General features: G+C 40.6%; 1 protein-coding gene across 1 annotated transcript; it reads left to right on the plus strand.

Annotated features, from left to right (window-relative positions):
* The first annotated feature begins 2,618 nt into the window (after window positions 1–2,618).
* Window positions 2,619–20,562, plus strand: LOC101779778 (exocyst complex component SEC8). Its single transcript, XM_004973170.4, has 26 exons — window positions 2,619–3,030; window positions 3,143–3,355; window positions 3,500–3,673; window positions 5,311–5,415; window positions 6,241–6,350; window positions 6,616–6,792; window positions 7,465–7,600; window positions 7,690–7,796; window positions 10,180–10,478; window positions 10,564–10,730; window positions 11,020–11,135; window positions 11,446–11,513; window positions 11,755–11,867; window positions 11,947–11,996; window positions 13,946–14,046; window positions 15,766–15,878; window positions 15,969–16,076; window positions 16,901–17,092; window positions 17,899–17,984; window positions 18,844–19,027; window positions 19,111–19,188; window positions 19,455–19,556; window positions 19,655–19,729; window positions 19,839–19,934; window positions 20,003–20,052; window positions 20,148–20,562. The coding sequence occupies exons 1-26, from the start codon at window positions 2,968–2,970 to the stop codon at window positions 20,233–20,235; spliced, it is 3,171 nt and encodes a 1,056-aa protein (XP_004973227.1). The 5' UTR covers window positions 2,619–2,967; the 3' UTR covers window positions 20,236–20,562.
* The last annotated feature ends 1,864 nt before the right edge of the window (window positions 20,563–22,426 follow it).

Below are 22,426 nucleotides of genomic sequence, written 5' to 3' on the forward strand. Positions count from 1 at the left end.
AAAGAAGAAACGGAAGGTTTCTAAGTGGGCCGCGTTCCACCAGGCGTACATTGACGATTGGGAGGACTTCGACGAAAACGTGGACAGGAACGACGAGCCACACACAAACAGTGAGTACAGGCAATATCAGGCTTGGTACCAAGGTGCGACGCGTCACAGGCTGAGGGCAGCGTGGACGGAAGATGACTATGCCGATATCCACTCATCCGACGATGAAGACACGATGTACGATCAGAGTACTCGTGCTGGAAGGCAGGTGGAGGCAGGACCAATCCTGGATAGGATGGTAAGACAATTGCTTCACTTTTCTATGTTCTATGTTAAGTTACTTAGAGATTTAGTAGTTAGATAAGGACTTAGTGATCATCTGACTTAATCATTTAGTCATTTAGTGACTTAGTGTGTAAGTAAATTAATGACTAAATCATTTATTGCTTTAGTGACTTAGTCATTTGTTGCAGGGCTGTACCCTCCAAAGCTCGGTTAGAGATATAGAGCTTTTCCGTCCTAGAGTTACGGACCCCGAGACGCGGAGCTTCCTAGAGGTAAATCTCAAATTATTCTTTCTAATACTTTATTAATACATTACATTCTTCTTTCGTGTAACTAGTTTTTACTACTGCAGCGACTGTCAAATCGGCTTCGTCGTGCCGCTGCTCGTTGTGGTTGCAGGACTGCCACGACGTGAGACGTGCACGTTCCATCCCTACGCGAAGGAGGCATCGGTACGTCTAGCCAAGACCCCTCAGGTTCGAAATCAATTGCATCCGAGGAAGAGGAGGACGACGACGATGACGACGATGAGCAGAGGGCCGAGGAGCTTGGCCCGTCTCAGCTCCAGGAGGCTCCCTTTAGTCAGCCTACACAAGTTGTAGGCACTAGACTACGTCATCCACGTTCTCCTTACACTCCAGGCACCGACGCCCTTGGTCACAAGGGTAAGGGTAAGACTAGGAGGCAGTGACGGTTCTTATTGCAAACTTTGTATTATATGGACTATTTGTATATATGGACTTTCATTCTGAACTATTGTGGATTCTATTATGAATGTGTCATATGCTTGTGTCATATGCTTCTATACTTGTATGTTTGTATTTATGTTCACTATTCATCTCGTAATTTTGTATAGATTGCATCAAAAAGTAGGGGAAATTCTGCCGAAATTTCGCTAACAAGTACCATTTTTATTTTCTGCGGATATTTCAGTAGACTGCGACTTCGAAATGCATTACATCGCAAAATGAACATAGGTCGTCTGCAAATTGCGTGTCCATACTTAAAGTGCATTATTACATGACAACATAATAAAAGTCTCACAGTAGAAAATATTGTTCATAAATAAACCATAGAACTAGAACGTAAATATGGCTACTGAGTGCAACGAGGCCACTTTCCCTTCCTTAAGGCATCGGGATTCTCCTCAACCGCTGCTTTCGCTCGGCGTGCCCGCTCAAGTTTCTTCTCTCTCTCCTCCCTGTTCGCAGCAACCCGCCTCCTTTCCTCCTCTTCCTTGTGCTCCTTTTCCGCAGCCTCCTCTATGAGCCTCTTCTCGTACACCTCCTTCCTCTCTGCATCCCAGCGCATCATATACTCCAAAAACTCCTTATCTTCAGGATTGATCTCAGTGTCGATCCACTGCTCAAAATCACATAGCGGTGGAGGGGTCTACAACAAATGCAATTGTTATAAAATAAAAAAATTATGGACAATAATTATAACACAACAACAATTCCTTACCAACATGTTAATGCGGCGCTGACGAAGTATAGGTTCAAATGCAAAGTTGGAACACATCCAATACCTCTGCCTATACGTGGCATGTTCTTCGGACTTGGCTACCTTGCAAGGATCGCCGCAAAAGCACATCGGCATTGGAACACCACTAGGCAGAGGCAATGGATCGAACGCATTTCCGGTCTTCTTTGCGCCATAACTACAATTTAGTTTATTTCGTTCTATGAATCAAACACACTTTACAATAAACCTACAATTAAGGTTTTTTCATTTGATCCACAACAATGAGCATATAACATAACTACGTGCGCTGAGATTACCTTAGTTTCTTAGCTTTTCCACGCCTCGGCATCCTACATTTGCATGAAACCCTAAGTTCAAAAATGCAACAAATATATAGCGAATCGATGTGAAAAAAGGTATGAGGGAGAGATGATACCTTGCTCTTCAGGATCCACGGATCAAATGAAAGTTTCCTAAGCTACAATGTCGATTTGTAGTTTAGGGCGAAGTAGGGAGAGTAAAAACCCGAGAGTGGAGAAGAATGAGGAGGAACTCTCGGGCAGGAAGAAGGGGGCGGTATATGTAGGGAGGCTTGGCGCCACGTCAGGGCCCTGGCGCCACGTCGGAGGCGCGAGTGGGGAATCTCGGCGTCAGGATGCCTAGCGCCAAGACGTTATAGCTTGACACCAGCTATCCTGGTGCCAAGCTAAGGGTCCATTTTTAGAATTAGTTTTGTCAGGGGTCTATTTGTGAGATTTTTTCACGAAAAGGGTCAAAATACAAAAAAAGTCGGTGGAGTTGGTGGGGGTGGAGCTATAAAATTTTTAGTGAAGTGCTGCGAAACACGTCGTGAGACATCTCCCGTTTCCTTGTACGGCTCGGCTGGAACATAGGGCCCACAACATTCCTGGCAGAGAGAGGTGAGGTGATCTGATCCCACCAGCCACCACCTGGCTGTGCGCCTTCCCCCGGGTCTCCCTCTCGCGCGCGTGCCACTCCACCCTCCGCCGCCGCTCCGATTCGCCGTCCTCCGGCCGCCGCTGGCCGTGGACTTGACGCGTTGTCGCTGCGCACCGCTCTCCACGGGATCGACGCGCCGCCGCCGCTGGCTGAAGCTAGCTTCTTCTTAATTTTATAAGTAGACAGGGTACCAACCCAACCTCCGGACCCCAACTCCGCCCAGATCTCAGCACCTCCTCCGCAAGGCCGCCCCTTGTTGTCGCCGGCACGATGAGCCGCAGCGGTCACCGCCGCGGCATCTTCGATGGCCTCCCCATTCCGGCCGACAAATCCGTAAGTTTCCCCCTCCCCATCGCTTCCCCACCGTCGTTCCTCGCGTCGGATGCGATGCTAACCCGGAATTGTGATCGGAAATTTCTAATTTTCGTTGTCTCCGGGGGCGCAGTACCTCAAGGAAGGATTGTCGCGGATCGATGAGGGGTGGGCGGCCGCGCGGTTCGACTCGCTGCCGCATGTTGTGCACATCCTCACTTCCAAGGACCGCGACGGCGAGATCCAGTTCCTCAAGGAGCAGAGCGATCTCATTGAGGACGTCGTTGACGAGGTCGTGCACGCCTACCACCACGGCTTCAACAAGGCCATCCAGAACTACTCCCAGGTTCCTTCCGGTCCACCCACCTTGGGTCATTATGATTTATTTCCCTGGCGAGCCCTTTAGTCGTCGCAGGACCTTAATCCAACATGCTGTGTGGAGCTTTTGGGTTTAATTTCCCTTTTCCCTTTTCATCTTCTGTGGCGACAGATCCTACGGTTGTTCAGCGAGTCTGCGGATAGCATTACTGGACTTAAGGGAGAGATGGCAGAGGCCAAGAAGCTGCTTGGCAGGAAGAATAAGCACCTCGGCCAGCTGTGGTACCGGTCCCTCACACTACGCCATGTCCTCTCTCTTTTGGATCAGGTTGAGGATGTTGCCAAGGTCAGTGCTTAAGCTTCATCGATTCTGATTGTAGAAGTTTTAGAAGAGTCCCTAAAGAATATTCATCATCATCTCGGCGACAAGATTATGTTGTTTGGGATCCGGACATTGCCTATCATAAATGCATAGTTAAGTTGACATGGGCAAACGTGGTATACTTGACATGCACTTAACTGAACTACTGAGTTTTTTAATCAGAAGCTACGATCAATTATTTTTTATTGAGAACATAAAAAATGGATTGTTTCAGCCAAGTTATACACTATATATGCTACTTAGCTGACAGATGTAATACAATATTTTCTAAAACATGTTAAAAAATGGTGTAGCAAACACCTTTGTTGAAGCCATTAGGGACCTCCTGGAACTAAAGAAATTTTGCATATTTCATAGGCAACAATTCAGTTCATATTTCAATTGGGTTAGAATCTTTTTTTTTCTTCAGAAAATCAGTTTGGTTAGAAACTTATTCTCAGAATTCAATTGTCTAGAAGTTTCTTCTTTTTTTTTCCCAGAATCAATTTGGTTAGAAACTAGCTTTGTGCATACAAATACAATAGTTCTATGGTCCATGGAAATGTCTTACTGTAGAGCTCTGTATTGCCCTACATTTCCTACATTTATTTCTTTCATATAGTATGGATTTTGTCTGTACTTAGTATCCAAATGTTGATAGTAAGTCTAATTTTAGTCATTTATGGGAAGGGAGAAAGTCTAGTGTGTGGTTGATCTTGCATGGTGCCGTTATAATATTATATGATGTTAGTAAATTTTCTGCTGAACATGCCCTCCATGGACTTACATAATCTAAGCAGATGAAATGTAGTAACCATGCTGTGAATATGTGTTGGATCCACATTCTCCAAGGGTCCTTGCGGAATCCAACAGTTTTTGGATTATGTTTTGGCTTCCCTTCTGTTAAAGATTTGTGGCAAATCCCAAAAGCAAAACTATTTAAAAGATTCTTTCAATGCTGAGTTGGTTCTGTGAAGTGCAAAGTTGTTTTGACCATGTATTGAAAACAATAAAAAAGGCTTGAAATCATATGAATAGCAACACATTTGATGCATTTGTTTAATTTTTCAATTAGACAAATGCAAATTCTAGGGTTAAAGAGGACACTTGGTCTATGGTTAAAGAGAACACTTGGGCTGTGAAAGTCATTTTTCAGCATGATGTGTGCACTTCTTGAGATGTAGGTCCTGCCTTGGCTTAAGCTGAGCTGGGGTCAGCTTTTGAACTTAGAATTGGGCTTGACCTTGGCTCAGCCAAAGGTTCTAATGTTTTAGCTTGGCTCAAGAAAGCTCAAAAACTTCACTATGTAATTTCTTTTATAAAAGCATGACTAAAGCTCCAGCTCAGCCTCATATAGTGCCTCATTAATTTTTTCTCGAACGCACATGCCTCATCTTAATTATGATGCCTCGTACAAAAATGTGGCAAAAACTCAGGCTCAGCTCAAAAAGTTGAGAGGTAAACATTCGGAAGAAAAATCAAGAATAAGTAGAATTAGCCTTAACCACACCATTTCAGCTTGAGTTATTTGCACCATTTGTGTTCTTCCGTCTACTTTCAGCCTTAAATATATCCCAAACTTGAGGAACTTATTCTCTCAACTAATGTAGTGAATATCACAGGTTCCTGCTCGGATCGAAAACTTAATGGCAGAGAAGCAGCTGTATGCTGCAGTACAGTTGCATGTCCAATCAATGCTGATGCTAGAACGAGAAGGCCTTCAAGCGGTTAGTCGCAACGTCTAACCATATATATCTTGTTTCCTGCTTTAGCTTTCTGAAAATTTTGGCTAGGTTATGTTACGTTTGCTTGTGCCTTTTAGTTAAGGTGTTCGTCTATTGTGTGCTCTGCATTAATCCAACAAAATACTAAATTGCACTTGTGCTGTAATTGCATTGTTCGTAGCTATGTTCTGTACATGAACTCAATAGGTTCCGCAATATTTATGTTGTGATGTTAGTTTAATCATCGTCTGTGTAGGCAAAATTCGTCTCCTTGGACATCCAACTCAATTTACTGTTAAGCTATGTTTCACATTTGTGGTTGAGGAACCCGATTTGCAGTGCCCCTTATGCTGAATGGATACATGTCCTGGGTACCTATCTAGTCTTAGAAGTTAGAACTGATAAAAATGACGAGGATTGCAAGTGTTGTAGTAAACTAGAACAGTTAAGAATTATATCAACTCTCTGACAACTGGACAAAATATGACTGGTTTACCAAAACATCACATGGATTGGTAGACATTGTTACTCGTTGTTTAATTTGAGGGACATATATTGATGACTTTGGTAAATTTTATATCAGCACTATTTATGTTTATGGTGATTAAATAAATTTCAGCATTTGCACGTTCTGTTCTGAAGTGACGATGAAACATAATTTAGATGTTTTTATTAGCTAATAAGGTCATCATTCTATGTCATTTGGGTTTTGTCGTTGTTCCTCATACGTATGCAGCTCGAGACACTTGTGTAGATTATCATGAGCTAGCAAATATCCTTCTGATCTTCTTTCATCACAGCAATATCACACCTAACAAAACTTTAAAGGTAGGTGCTCTTCAAGATGTTCGTTCTGACCTCACAAAGCTGCGAGGTGTACTGTTTTACAAAATTTTGGAAGAGTTGCATGGCCATTTGTACAACAATGGAGAATATAGGTATGCTTCTATTTCCTTTGGTCTGCTTTGATGATCTCAGTTGATTCTGTGGCCACTCTGTTTTTTATAGTTACATGCTTTTCTTTGGCATATCACATTTTCATCACTAATGTTGGCACCGTGACTGTGTTGTGCACTGAAAATCTCATTTTAATGTGATTTTTTGTTAACTTCTTTGGTAGTGGTAAATAATATGCCTCAAGTGACTGGCTGCAATTCCATCAGCAATCAACAGTTGTTCACTTTCCAAGATTTTCTCTTGCAGCTCTGTGACTTTGAGCATGGCTGACAGTGAGGACGTACCAGCTTCTACAGCTGCTGGGCGTGTATTAAATAGCATGCAACCTCTTTCAAGGAGAACTAGGTCAATTAAAGGTGACAATCACATTAGTGGAGCAGTGGCTGCAGATGGGTTTCCAAAAACTAGTTCTATTGATGGAGGGTATGTTCAACTTCATTTCCTGCTTCCAAGTATTCAATGCCTTCATAAAAGTAAAAAAGTTGGTGCGTTTTGTTGACTTGACCCTGTGCTGGGTTTTGATGCATTTCATTCTCTGGTGACTCCCTAGAATGTTTGCAATAAAAACATTTAACGGTGACCAATGACCAAAAACCTGCAACTTGTTATGAATATAAAATGTATAGACTGGTTATATGAAAGCACATTATTTGTGGTGAAAAATGATTTTATTGTATTGCAATTTTCTTAGGTCATAAAAGTATAGTACAATAAAAATCTACGGTAAATTTTCTTTTGTCAAATCTCCAAAAGGATGTGGTTACTTTGTTAGCAACTAGAGGTATCTACGGTAAGTTGATGGATACCTGTCTGATGTGAACATTACTATGCTTCATACAGTAATGCTTATTTATGGTGATTGATCCTCAAAACACTTCAGCTCACATCTAGCTAATCTCACCACAATATCATGCCTTCAACAATATGCATAAAGTCATTGTACACAAGCTTGTTGCATGATCCTTGCTTTCATGAATTATGCTAAGAATTTGTAGTATTTATATCAAAATCAAAGTAATCGTAGTCCTATTCCTAAATGAATAGGACACATTGACAACAATTTTTCTGATTTTGTCTTTTTTTTGTATTTTTCAGCTCTTCATTTGATGGCCCGGATGATGATAGTAGCTTAGACATGCGTGAAAGTGATGGACGCTCTCGGAAGGATTCGAAAAGTATTTCTCGTCAAATCCCAATTTTTCTTTCCTGTGCGGCACCAGATGAGTTCATTGTATGCCTTTTGTTTCTCAATCCGTGGTGGTTTCATTTTTTTCCTGTCAAATTGCCTCACTTATATCTATTTGTTTGGAATGTCTTTAGGATTCAATGATCAAGGCAGATGCCCCCCTTAATGTGAAATACTTGAGAACATTGGTACAATGCTTATCCATGCTTGGAAAGGTTGCAGCTGCAGGAGCTGTGATATGGTACTTCTCATCCTATTTGTTTTCTATTTTGTTCTTAATAAGCTCTGTATATCACATAGTTTTCATAGAAATGTACAGGGCAAACTTCTTTATTCCAGAGAACAAGATCATCCTTATTTATACTTAATCCTGAGAAATATCTACAACTTTACCAGAACAATATGCCCTCCCCCCTCCTAAACATAATTAGACATACCTGATATGGTGGTATTTTAACCCATGACAAGAACATGTTGTTTTCTCATGTTCATGGTTTAAAAGGTGTTAAGGCGAGGCGAGCGACCCCCTTCCGGATGCCTAGGCGAGTAAGGTGGATGCCTAGGCGACGCCATAAGAATATGTTAATATATAATGGCACTAAAATTCAGAAGCAAATCAGACCTTAAAATTACCAATTCTTAACACACATACATAGTTTTGGACCACAATAAGGATGATAAGTAGTGCTACTAGAGTACTATACTACTAGTGCACAATATGAAGTAGCAAAAGAGCAAATCTGAAATGTCTCAATAGCCAAAAACTAGCCTCTAATGGCATGACTTAATTATTAGTGCTGTTAGTGCACATCATATATGAAATAGCAACATAGGAAATCTGAAATCTCTCATCTCTCAATAGCCATCATCAAACTCTCCAAGGATGTTGGCTGTCTCCTCATCTCCTCCACTTCCATTGGCATCACAAGGATCATCCTCACAATCTGTCACATCTGCGTCGTCATAGGGATCTTGATTTTCTTCCTCTTCATTTTCTGAACCCAGCTCTTCCTGAACCACAGTAGGTGCAGAATTTCTTGCACGCTTGTTGTGGGCTCTTCTTGGTAAATTTCTGCGACGAAGTGACTCTGATGCTTCAACAGCTTCACCAACAAGGTCCCATGTAAGGTCACACTCACAGCCACGAGCACCATGAGGGGGCACATGCAGTGAGTCAGCCCACTCATTGTCCCAATCAAACTCCTCAACAACCAAAGGATCAAAGCTTTTACCCTTCTACTGCCGCAATTATTGGAACCTAGTTTTCATCTTCCGGTTGTAGGAAACAAAAACAATAGAATTTAACCTCTTATGCAACAACCGGTTCCTTTTCTTTGTGTGGATCTACAAAATAAGAAACACAATACACCAAAAAGAGGAATAAAATGCTTGCTGAAATATTGGTAAGAACAGCAAGGAGATGACAGATGGGGAAAAACTCACAAATTCAAATGTGCTCCAGTTGTGCTCGCAACCAGATGATGAAGCACAAAGACTGACCACTTGCTTAGCAAACCTTTGTAGCTCAATAGCTCGGCCACCATATGAACACCACCAATCAACTAGAACAACAAATGCATTGTATATTAGGAGATAGGACTGAAAAATGCGTGCTGGAATTAAGTTGTCGTAATGTACACTTGATGACATTAAAAGTGAAGAACACAGCACTTCCTAGGGCTCAAGGACTCAAGGTTTTGCTTGGCCATTTTGTTTGAAAAAGCATCTCCTCGAAGAAATTCATAATCCATGGCTTCACCATCGATCTTGTCTCTAGTTTCCTCATCCTCTACCATTCTTGCAAGCACATCAAGAAAGCAACATCTTAGCTGTCCAACAGTTACATTATCATTTTTTTCTTATGAGAGGATGTAGCTTCCCTGGGTTCAAATACAATGCAGCCCCATAGAGTGGATGATCCATTTGTTTCTCCCAACGTCGCTCAATTATCTCCATGATCTTGTCAAGCAACTTTTTCTTGAATGGGATGGCAAAGCTCAGATTGATCTTCTCCTTTGCATGGTTCATTAATGCTTTAACCTCTGGCATTGCTGGCTTCTCATCTCCATCAACCACCCTAAGCACAATAAGAAGTGGGCCTGAAGCTTTAAGGCAATATTCAACTTTATTCCAGAACTCTGTAGAGAACACAATGGCATGCACATCTAGACCAGCTTTGGTTTTTGCCAATTTGTTCCCAGTCCATTTTTCACTATAAAATAAAGCCTTCAAAGCATCCTTGTGCTTGTACAGACTCTTCAAAGTAAGAAAGGAAGTTGCTAAACGAGTTGCTGCAGGTCTCACAAGATAAGCCCCACCTGTCTCCTCCCTCATGGCATGTAAGGATCCTCCTGTGCCTATAGATGAAAGTTGTAACACGCCTTGCACGTGCATTATGTTTCTTGAATGCTGCCAAGTTCCCAATCTCCTCCATGAGATCCAAACAGTGTGCAGCACATGGACTCCAAAATATTGTAGGAATCCTCTCCATTAAAAGCTTGCCTGCTGCCTTGAAGTTAGCACCATTATCTGTAACAACTTGGAGCAAGATAGTTTTGCTTGTGCTGTTTTGATTCTCATTTTAACTTTTGAGTTGTTTTTAATTAGTATCATTTTCATGACAGCCAACGAGTACGCCCTACAATCCATGATGTTATCACTTCAAAGATTAAAGCCTATTCTGAAGAGGCTTCAAAATCCAGCACAGATAAAGCTGCAAAAAGAACATCTGATGCGTCACATTCAGATGGACCCATTCCCCGGTTCCAGATGCTCAAACAGAAAACAAAGAATGGTGCATCTGTAATGGCAGCGCAACTTGTTGTCAGTCCCATTTCCCCAGCTATGGCACCCACAGGAGATGCTCAGCGTGCAGCTACTCAACTTCTTAGATCAATATTTGAATGTCTTTTAGACATACTTGGTAGGTGCTATGTATCAGTTAGCTTGATTTCATACAAACCTGTATCTTTTTACGTGCAAACATTAAAAATTATTCTGCTTGTCAGAGAATCATATTATTGTTGGAGATCTTCTTGAACAAAAGTCAACATCTGAGGTTGACAACATAAACACACCTCATATTGTAAATGGGGATGCAAGCTGGAATCCTGACTCCGAATCTTCCCAAGCTACTGGTGGTTTTAGTGTTGCATTCTCACTATCAGTTGTGCAGGTAGCCTTTGATAATACTTGTCTATCACTTTGACATGGTTTTTCATTTTCTATCAACAGCTATTGCTTCTCTCAAATTTTATGCACCACTATGCATCCCATTTCTGTTTTGAAATTTGGAATAATACATGCTTTTTTATCGAAAGGTATAATATAACAAGCCTGTTAATCAGTAGTGGCAGCAAGTTATAAACATTGTCTGTCCATGTGTGATGAAACGTGAAGTATTGCTGCTGTATCTTTGAACTTTTATATGCCTTCCTTTCTCATCTGTATTTCCTTTTGGTTAGAGTGAGTGCCAGCAACTTCTTTGTGAAATTTTGAGGGCAACTCCAGAAGCTGCTACTGCTGATGCAGCTGTCCAGACAGCTAGACTTGCAAATAAGGACCCAGTGAAGGAAAAGAGGCAAGTATTCGCCTATTAGTGGCCTACTACATGGATTACTATATTTTTACTTGTATATTCACAGTATTGTAATTGAGTAAATTATTATGTAATCACCTGAGCAACGGATGGTGATCTGTTTTACATTATTTAATTTGTGGTGCGCCTGTACCTGCTCTCCTTTTTACACACTCAAGTGCTAATTTTTTGAAGTTTAAATTGTTGCTTGGCTTAGGTAGTTTCATTTTGCCTGTTACTAAGAAAATATAGTTCTAGCCTTTGTGTTTCCTTTTCTTTTACCATCACTGGATGATAAACATTCTTTCTGCAGGGATGGATCGGAAGGCCTTTCTTTCGCTTTCCGCATTACTGATTCAGCAACCTCAGTGCCAAATGAAGGTATGTATTGACCAGCTTACATCGCTTGGATGAAATCTTGTTTCTTTTCACGCTTTTGTTTGATGTGTATATTGAATGTATGTTGTGGCTATTATGGATATTTTCTGCTTTGCTTTTATTTTCATTTAAACATTAATCATGCACTCATGCGCCTTAGCTAATTTTTGCTTTTAAATGGTTTTGCCTACTTGCTGTTGAATTTGTATTTATATAATGTGTGTTCAATTCTGATCTACCACAGGTCAAGGATGGCGAAGAAATTCAAATGTGCCACAAGAAGGTTATGGAACAGCAAGTGTCATACCTGACCAAGGAATTTTCCTAGCCGCGTCAGTTTACCGTCCTGTTTTTGAGGTGACTTGCCTTGTGGTTGTCTGTTGTACATGCGTCTCACAGTATACTATGTTGTTCATGGAGATATTTGATTTTGCAGTTTATGAATAAAATAGGATCGATGTTGCCTCAGAAGTACTCACAACTTGGGTATTGTTCCAGATCACTTAGCTTCAATTTATATTGACTTTGAAATCTACAATTACTTTTGCCTTTGATAACCTGCAAATTTTTGTGGATATGTTGATCATATGCAGAAGCGTGAATGTATTCTATTGACTGTGTTTGTGCTGTGGCTACCATCTAGCCAAACTACTGCATCCCACAGCACCAAAAAGTAGTTGTGATAGATCTATGCTGCCGTACAGAATACCATAGAACTTGCCATGTGTTTGTGTTACTAAGAAGGACAATTTATTACTATATTGGAGGGCCTCTGGTCCATTTTTCTCAGTTTGAATGAGAGTAGCTATTATTGAAATTTGTATAAGGAATGACAAGATAAAAGATCCGTAGTAAGATTGGTAAAAATCTAATCGGGGTTATTTACTGAGTATCAAGGGCTTGATTTAAAGCAGCTAGCCACACTGTTTCTTGGAGATCTTCAATAAGCATAAGGTTCATTTGTGCCTATAATTTAGAGCTACCTTCTGATAGTTTATAGGACATTGTACAAAGCACAATCACTAGGAGGCTCCTTGTTTGTTTTATTTAGCCCCTGGCTCTTGTAACCTTCTCTAGACTTACATAGCAACTGGCACTTAGGCAGGCTACCGAAATATTCAAGGATGGTTTCATTACCAGGAATTTCTCTATTTTATCATTTCAAAAAGCCCGTATAGCATATGGAATGTGCAGAAGACATCTACTCTCTTGTTTTTGGAAATCATAACCAGAGGAGCTTATTACTTTTAAAGAAGAAGAAAGTTTGGTGGAGCTTGTTTCCTTGGATGCTTATTGTTTATTAATGTTTTTTGAATCTGAGAATAATTTTGGTCGCAAGTGCCAACCAAGGTTTAAGTCATAAAGTCGAATCAAGTTGCCAGTGGACTGGCTAGTTAGACTAGGACTGACTATTCTGCTAGCACATAACAGAGCAGAGCATGGCAGAACAGAGTGCAAATCGGGTGTCAGGAGACTTGGGCAAGGGAGCTTGAAGAAAGAAAGGGATCGGCAGCGAACAACATCAGTGAAGCAGGGATGACAGTGGGAGGAGGGAGCAATCCAGGGTTTTTTTCCTTTTTTTTTTACCTCATGTCGCATAATGTGCTTTTGGGCTGTGGTGGCTATTAAAACCATTTGGAAGTACTAAGGTGTAATGTCCACATTATGGCCGACTGGTCTGCTGGTGGCTGACCTACAAGGCCATTTGACAGCAACAGTGAACTCTCAAATCATCTAGGGTTAACTCTCCAAGAGCCCATGTCCATTGCTATGGTGAATACTCATTAGTCACAACACGCAACTAGGCCCTCAAGACAAGTCATATGCTCCAGTCAGTGCTCAGTTACCATCTCGACATAAATAATTAGTCAATGAATTAATAGCATTGGTGCCAATTGGTATATTTACATCTGACCTTGCTCTCGGTCATCTCAACTGTTGCTTATAGTAATTGTAGATTGACCTGTGTAATGTTTAATGGTTCAAGACCCATGTAAAACCTGTACGATATACCAGGTAGGCTAGAGATGAAACCCAACGAGAATTACGAACAAAGATGATATAGAAGTGAAAGAAGCCATTAATCTGCTTTAATTGAACCTTTGAATAAAGTTTGTTATTAATTAGCTCTTCAGAAACCAGCACTCCTTACTCCTAGTAGTAGGATATGAGGCTGTTTCCCTTATATATGTGGTCAGCAGAGTTACGACAAGCATAATGTAACTAATTCTCAATGTGAATTGACTCCATTCCAAAATAATAGGCATATGATGCTACCTAATAGCAGATGTACATGATTGGAACTATGAAGCATTTTATGGCCTACATCTTTTTCTGAAAATTGATTGTCTGTTTTCTGATGTTTATCTTTTAAATACGGCAGGTTTGTAACTAGACCATGTTTATATTTACAATTGTTTTTAAACATTGTGCAGGAGTGATGGCTTATTGGCTTTTGTAGATAACTTTTTGAAGGAGCACTTCTTGCCAGCAATATTTGTAGATTACCGAAAATGTGTTCAGCAGGCCATATCCAGTAAGTCACAAACTGTCCAATTATAGTGAAGTGTGATTAACCATATGTGTATGGTTATATGAAATAAAATGATTAAAAAGATATTATTGCACTTCAGAAAATTGGATCTAGCAGTTGTGGTTGAATTGCTGTATACCATTGTTTGAGATCATGTGAACGAGAAAGTACCATCAATATGTAACTGATGTGTGGACCCAGGTCCACTTGTGAGGCTTGCATGCATTGATATTTTCCTGTTCATGCATTTGCAACAGTACCTAGCTATTTTTCCCATCCAGAACAGTAACCCTATTAGTTTGCTCATTTTACATGCCTTGCTCTCCTGCGTTTTCGAGGAAAAAAAACATGCCTTGCTCTGGTCATTTATTCGAGAGTAAATTTCACAAAACCACAACTAGTTGCACCTAAGGCCTTGTTTGGATAGTAGTGGATTGAAGTGGAATGGGAGGGATTGGAGGGGAAATTAGTTCATTTTAGACTCAATCCCCTTCGTTCCACTTCAATCCACTGCTATCCAAACAAGGCCTAACTATAAAAAACTACCACTTCTAGGACCAGTTTCGAAGAACTGCAGTTGTTTGTGTTCCTAGGCGTGCAAATAATTGTAATCCTGTGAAACTGACCCCAAAAGTTGTAGTTCTTTGATAGTAAGTATGAATAGTTCTAGTTTTGTGAAATGTTTTTAAAGTCATGAAGCATATAGTGCCAGTAGTACATTGCTGATGGGTTTATGGTTCTGGGGATCTTAGTGGTAGTGGTTCACGGACTGGGTAACTATTAGTCAACAATATATTTTTTTTCTTGAAAACGCAGGAGACCCGCGTTTCATGTCAATAAGAAGAGAAAAAAAATCTACAAAGAAGAGGTCAAAAGTTCCCCCCCAACCCACCCCCACCCACCCCCAGGGTACAAAGCAGTTACGTGCTCGCCGGCTCGCCGCACACAATGTTTTAACGACCAGAACAGCCTAACAGAAGCTCATAGAGTGCATGGGCTCCAGCTGAGCACCACAAGATGCTCTCATTTGCTACTGATTGGCAGGCAAACACGCATGAGATCAGTATGTGCTGAATTGATTCTTCGGCCTGATCACTGAGAGGGCACACAGCCAGATGAGGCAACCCATGCTTGGCAAGGTGGTTGGCGGTCCACCAACGATTCTTGACAGCTAGCCAAATGAAAAAACTTGCAACATAGGGAAGCCCAACTTCTCCAGATTCTCTTCCAAGGTTCAAATCTGATGGAGCCAGGGAAGAAAACATTATAGACTTGCTACTGTAGGAGCCTGATAGAGTGAGTTTCCATCTGTGTTGCTCAGGGATGTCATGCTGCAAAATTAAGCCATCAAACAAGTCCCAGATTTGAAGATGCTCAGTTATCACCTGACGTGAGTGCCCCTTTGATGTCGGCCACCCATCTTCAATTGCTCAGGCCTCAGGGCCTGTGCCACAGTATGCTGTATACTTGCTCTTTGGGGAATGCACTTGGCCATAAGTAGATTTTGGACGCGGGTGTTAGATATGTGCATACGGTTGCAGTGGACCATTAAATAGTGAATGATCTGTTACAGTAATGTTCTGATTTGACCCATCTGTGCAGAAATGGACAATTGAGTTCCAAAACTCTGTTAATGTTTAGTAATGATTACTTCAAAATTACTATTATATATTTTTCTCCTTGCATATTTGTATAACTTTATTACAATACATCTTTTGACAGGCCCAGCAGCATTTAGACCACGTGTACATGCAACCTCAGTATATGATTCATTGGTGGAACTTGGACGTCCTGTGCTACAAGGGCTTCTAGCAGTTGATATTATAGCTAAAGAGGTAATGCCCTGAGCAAAAGAAAAAAATAGTTTGTGTTTTCCTTCTAATTTTGATATATATATTTATTTTAATTCCTTGTTTTCCTCTTAGGTTCTTGGATGGGTTCAATTAATGCCAAACTATGCGACTGAGCTTGTGGAGTATGTACGCACATTTTTAGAACGTACTCATGAAAGATGTCGTGCATCATATATGGAGGTATTTCAATGAACTTGAATGGATTGTGTTGCATCCATAAACCCCACCTGAATAAAGGTGGAAACCAGGGTTCGACCCCTGGTCGGGTCGGCTAGCTCCTTCCCGGGGAGGCTAACCAGCTGCACTACGACCAGTCCTAATATATTAGCTGGAGGAGATAACGATGCAGAAAGTCAAACTTAACAAATTGAACTGTACCTAACTCAAACCATGGCCATCCAAGTCCTGATGCTGCTTTCGTATGTAAATAATCCTGTTGCTACTAAATGCTAATGGCTCTTAAACATCCAGCTGTAGCTCTAGAGTTGGTATATGACCAACATATACTGTTCATGGTGTTTTGACTTCTTAATACATTACATTCACTTTCAACTAGGGTCAAACTTGTGAAACTTTCAATAAGCTCTAAAATATTTAGTCTGAAAACATGAAATCATAAGAATTGTTTTGGATGCTGCTTCCATAGTCTCATGAGTCTGCTAGCTTCTATAAATGTATTATTGTATAAAATAATATTTGATATTTGATTGTTCTCCCTTTTATCTACTTAGATATATTTTCTAAATGTGAGATACATCATGCTGATTGAGCTAGCAGACTTCCTGCCTTGAGCTGGCATATTTCAACTCTGCCAGCTCTTATTGTAATATTACAATGATCCTGTTTCCGGCATTATCTTTTTATTCTTTTTCCTGATAAAAAAATGACTCAGAAAGTGGTTGAAGCAATTTCAGTTTGACTCCTACTGTTATCAACCCTAGTAGACTGTTTTCTTGTGTCACGTGGAGAGTTCATGATTCTTTCATTGTATGTGAAAATTGCAGGCTGTCCTTGAAAAGCAAAGTTATATTCTTCTTTCAAGGAATGATGTTGAAAGTTTAATGCGCCTGGAACCAGCAAACATTTATTTGCAAAATTCTACTAGTCAGCCTGATAACAATGTTACTGATGCAGAGGCAGTCGAAGTAGAGATTGAACTAAGTGATCTCTTATTAGATATGTGCCCAATAAAGCAGGTACCTTTTATTATTTTCAAATTTGTTGAATACCTTTTCCAATTATTTGCGTTGATAAATTCTATATTCATTTTACTTTGAATTTCTGTGATCATCCATTGGAATCACTGAGCACCCATGTGGGCATTTTTCAAGATATGTCCTGCATAGTTTTCTGCAAGACATTTAGGTTATTATAGGTTAGCTTCTATTTTTTAATCACAGTTTGTTATTGATTGTGTCTGCAAAACTTATAATAATGTAAATGTAGAGATCTGTTTTTTATGTTTTACAGCCAAATATAGGAATCGATATGAGACTGTATTGTTCTAGTTTGGGGCAGGCAGGCATACTATCTTGTTCACTTTTTTCACACTAGGACTTTAAAGAAGTCGATACAACACCCAAATGGAAAATTAAGGTCAATAGCTGCAAGTATGTACAGATTGGAAAATAGCAGCAATGTGATGCCTTGCCTTGACAATCTGATGTTACTTCATACTCCCTCCATTCGTATTTGATCTATTTGTTAGCTTCACGGAGACCAAGGAGAAGAAAAATACCCTCCACAGCTCATTTAATCCCTGTCAGTTGAGCTTCTCAACGCTACATCATTGGCCAGCCCCTAACCGTGAATGATTTTCACCCAAAGGCGTGATCTTGATCTGCGTGCGACCCTAGGAAAAGGGGCCAGCTAGCAATATACGAAGATCAATCTTAAATCTCTTTATTTTGCTAATGCGTGGATCAAATACGAATGGAGGGAGTAATTTGTAAGATACTTGTTGCAGCTTTTAACTCTTCCTTCTTTGTGCTTGTCTATGCAGGAAAACTTGATACATGATGACCAGAAACTGATATTGTTGGCTTCTCTTAGTGACTCTTTGGAATATTTAGCTGATTCAGTTGAAAGGTAATTCCATTACTTACAGCATCTTAGAGTGTCACCGATGCAACTAGGTGCCCCAGTACACTTAGGCACATCCCACACACCACTTGGTCTGGCCCAAGCTGGTTCTTTCTCCTTTTTACTTTTTCTTTCCTTTTGGTTGTTGCTGGTTTCCTTCATGCCATTGTGAAGGGAGTGATTTGAAGCCTGAGGCTCAAATTATGCGCTTCAATGGTTGAGATCAAACTATACCGTTTACTTGCATTGGACGGTTGTAATAACTCTTTGTTTTTACTGTGTGCTAGTTAAAGTAGTGAAGCATGATGATTCCCTTTGTTTTTGTTAACCAGTTAATTAAAGTTGCACCCGGCTGGCTACATAATCAGGGTTGTATAACCTGTGGTCATAATGGAAATGGTTGTATAATCAGGGTTGTATTAATTCTTTTGCCAAATATCCTTTATCATACCCTGTTGCAGCCTAGTGTGCAACCCTAGTCCCTTCCAAACCTTCCTTGCTCCCTTGTGTTTTTTCAGTAAATGCTGACAGGTGGGTTGCCATGCCCAACTTTAGTAACACTAGATTGTTTTACATTGACATTGTGACGCCCATTTAGTTGCTGAACTCTAGTGGCGAATTACTATGGTTGAGTATATTCAGCTGATCTGCGCTAATGCTCCGTTCATGATAATGGGCCAAATTGGAGAGAGAGTGCACGTCACACATCTCCTGCAAATAATTATTAGAATCAATTTTGGCCTAAGCAAAGAACTATTATCGCCAGTAGCCATCCATTTTCTATTTGGCATCCCTAGTACTTGCCATTGCCTGATATTTGTTGTTGCATGAGTTTGTAATTGTTTCGGGTATTGAGGAATTGCAGGCTTGGGGAATCATTCATAAGTCCACCAACCGCCAATCACAGCCAGCATGGTCAACATACCCGCTCATCTAGTGCAATTCCAAAAGGTCTTGCATCTCTGGCTAATGAGTACAGAAGGCTAGCTATTGATTGTGTCAGAGTATTGAGATTGGAAATGCAACTAGAGGCCGTATATCACATGCAGGTACTAGCACTAAAGTTTCTCTTGGCATCTCACTGTAATATATGTATTCAGTGCCAAAACATTTTTAACATGAATTTGAACAGGAAATGACCAAAAGAGAATACATCGAAGATCAAGATGCTGAAGATCCTGATGACTTTATTATCTCCCTCACAACTCAGGTATGCACAAATATCTCCCATACAACAGAAGGTATCTAAGGGAATCATATCATAAGAGCAAGTTATGCTATATATATTTCTTGTAATCATGAATTGTAATGAAAAGTTCTCAAGAAACCTTAATAGTCAATTTTTTGACACTGTTAATCAAAAAAAGCTGTGGCCACCTTGCAATTCTCACTTAAGTCAATTTTGCACTATAGCGAGAATTATCAGATGAGTATAGCAAAAAGTTAATTGTTAGCTTGTTCTTCCAACACAAATAGATCGCACGTCGGGATGAAGAAATGGCTCCTTATATCACAGAATCAAAAAGGAATTATGTATTTGGTGGGATTTCCAGTGTTGCTGCTAATGCGTCAATAAAGGTTTGTTTTTATTTACCTGCAGTCGTATGTTCTTGCTAAATAAGCCGGTACTGTAAATTTAGATATCTTACCTACATATTCTTTATATGTTCATTTAGGCACTTGCTCAAATGAAGTCAATCAACTTGTTAGGAGTTCAGCAAATATGCAGGAATTCGATAGCTCTAGAACAGGTGAGGCTTTTGTGTGTAACATTATATCTTCTGTATTATGCTGTAGCCGCACAGCCTTTTGACAGTAGAAGAACATATCTAGTCACTCATGAAAATTAAATATCTGCAGGCTCTTGCGGCCATACCGTCAATAGATAGTGAAGCAGTCCAACAAAGATTGGATCGCGTTCGAACATTCTATGAGTTATTAAATTTGCCTTTCGAGGTAACATCACTTAAATTATGCTAACATATCCCTAGATTTCCATGTGCCTTACACTTCTAGTTTTGCAGTCTTTGCTTGGATTCATCGCCGAACATGAATATTTATTTTCCGCAAAAGAGTAAGCCTGCCAAATAATTTTCACTTTACTACATCATTGTTTATAGTTGAACACTTGCACTGTATTCATTTGGGTCAAAAATGTTAATTGCGCAGATACTTGAGTGTTCTGAAGGTCAATGTGCCCGGTAGGGAGATACCTATGGATGCTGAACGACGCATCTCACAGATTTTGGGTCACTAGATCAACTTCAAACATGATAGTACTATTTTCGATTCAAGATGCCTTGTATTGCCTTTTTTTTTTCTGTAAATGCCTTATATCGGCTTTGGATACCAATTGGAGCCCCACCTGTTTTATGGCAGTGTTGTGTAGCTTTAGCTTATCTTTGTTCTTTTTTTACTTTGTTTTCATTTTTATCTCACATTTATCCTTTTGTATGTCTTATTAATTATCATTTATTCTAAATTTCTAATGTAGATATGTAGTTCTGGAAGCTTTCCATTGTTGACTTTTGTAAATGTGTTGACTATCTGGATCAATATTAATGATGCCATCAAATTCAGTACCCTTGTACCCCGTACGATGCACGAACGAGATGACAGTCAGTGAGTCACCAACTTTTACAGCCTCTAGTAAAATTGGGTAATAGGTTGGACATGGTTGAATCTAATGTAATCACGTTGGAATGATAATTTGTTCGAAGACAAGCAAGCGTGCAATATATTATGCAACAAAATGGATTGTGGTTTTAAGTTTACTGCTCAGAAGTGTGAAGTTGAAAGCAATTTCCTGCTCCTTGGCCATTAGGTTTTTCAGGGTGACATCAGGATGGTGTTGGGGACTATGATTATGATTCCTGTTTTCTTATCTGATTTCGCTTTTGGGAGCGGATCCATGCCCACATTTTTTATTTAGGGGGGTTCTTAGATCCTCCAGTGCCAACATTTGACGATCTGTAATTTGATCCCCAAAACAACCTGAATTTGACTGGTTGTCGCCTACACTGTCCTGTAGGAATCCCATTTATAACAGATTATACTACCATGAGGAAACGTAGGCAAACGTAGGTCAAACTGGACATAACGGTGTCTACAGTGACTTATATTGCGTATGTAATTATATATAGTATATATAGTCATGAAGGCCGGTTACATTCGGCTAGGTTGTGTATGTGTAGCACGGAGTAATTAATTTGTAGCTGTTCCTCTATTCTTTTTCCATCTCCAGAAAAAGTACAACAAGCACTAGTTCATAAGAGCCCGTTTGGACTGTGTGAAGGAAAACAGGAGGAATCTAGAGGAATCTTCATTCCACCAAACACGGACTACCCAACCCATAGTTGTTTTGGCAAAACAGCTTCCTCCCCAGTGCATTCTTTCTTCGACTCGATCCCGTCTCCCCCACTCTCCCAAGGATCCAGCACCCAAACACACTAGGCGATGTGAGAGCTCCCTCCCCTCACATCTCAACGGCAAACGCCGGCCTATCTCAAAAGGGGAGGTAGAAGAATAATAAAAGTCTAGTCAGAAGTAGCGGTAGTCAACAACATTGTTCATAACTAGTGGACACAGACTATAGCTATAGCTTTATACACTACGTAGAGGTTGTACAACTGTACCCGCACGGATGGAGCCTGAACGGTAGTGATCCATCCAAACCCCACCTAACAACCGGAGCCCTAGTAGGTGGATAACTCTCTCCTATTTCCTCGAGTCTAGAACCATCCTCAGCTGCAGGGCACACTGTCACCAGTGAGGACCTCAAAGCTGTCAAACCTACCCACGCCGGGGTGCAGTCTGGTCAGAGCAGGCCACTGCCTCGAACTCCTTACACGATCCTCCAATCCGCCTACAGGCAGAGCACTATCCACCACTAGTCTCGGACCGAACCCCGCCCATAACGTAAGCGAGTGGTAAGTACGAAAAGTAGCTGTTGTGGCTGGTGGTAAACTGACTTGGTCCCTAAGCGGCTGAGAGCGAGCACTCTACTAACAAGTATGTGTCGAAGCACCTGCAACGTACAAGTACGCCACCTGCTCCTCAGTAACAAACAAGGTACCCGCCACAGGTATGAGGTATAGAGAGAGTCTAGAAAGCTCTCTCCCGACAAGGCACTCCTCAGTACCAACCATGGCTCACTCCCGCCAAGAACACATCAAGAAGTCGTACTCACCCAAAACTCACGCGAGAGTGTTCAAGAAATCACATCACCAAAACCATGGCAAATGCCCATCCACAACTCAAAAGCATGTATATAGATATATGAGCGGTGGACTAGCTAGGGGTCTGTAGCTAGTCCACAAAAGTAGGTAAACAAGGAAAACAGGATAAACAGTTATCAAGGTATGGCTAAAATCATTGGCTATGCAATCCATCGTCATCAAGCAACATAAATAAAGCGCTGTCAACTGAGCATGCATAGAATCTATATG

The sequence above is a fragment of the Setaria italica genome, chromosome VI, assembly GCF_000263155.2.
Source record: "Setaria italica strain Yugu1 chromosome VI, Setaria_italica_v2.0, whole genome shotgun sequence".
NCBI lineage: Eukaryota > Viridiplantae > Streptophyta > Magnoliopsida > Poales > Poaceae > Setaria > Setaria italica.

Bases quoted from the DNA above. Each gene is read 5' to 3' on its own strand.
- LOC101779778 (XM_004973170.4), top strand. From the start codon at position 2,968: ATGAGCCGCAGCGGTCACCGCCGCGGCATCTTCGATGGCCTCCCCATT. The intron at 10,479-10,563 runs GTAGGTGCTATG...TCTGCTTGTCAG, and splicing joins ATGTCTTTTAGACATACTTG to AGAATCATATTATTGTTGGA. The intron at 15,879-15,968 runs GTAATGCCCTGA...TTTTCCTCTTAG, and splicing joins TTGATATTATAGCTAAAGAG to GTTCTTGGATGGGTTCAATT.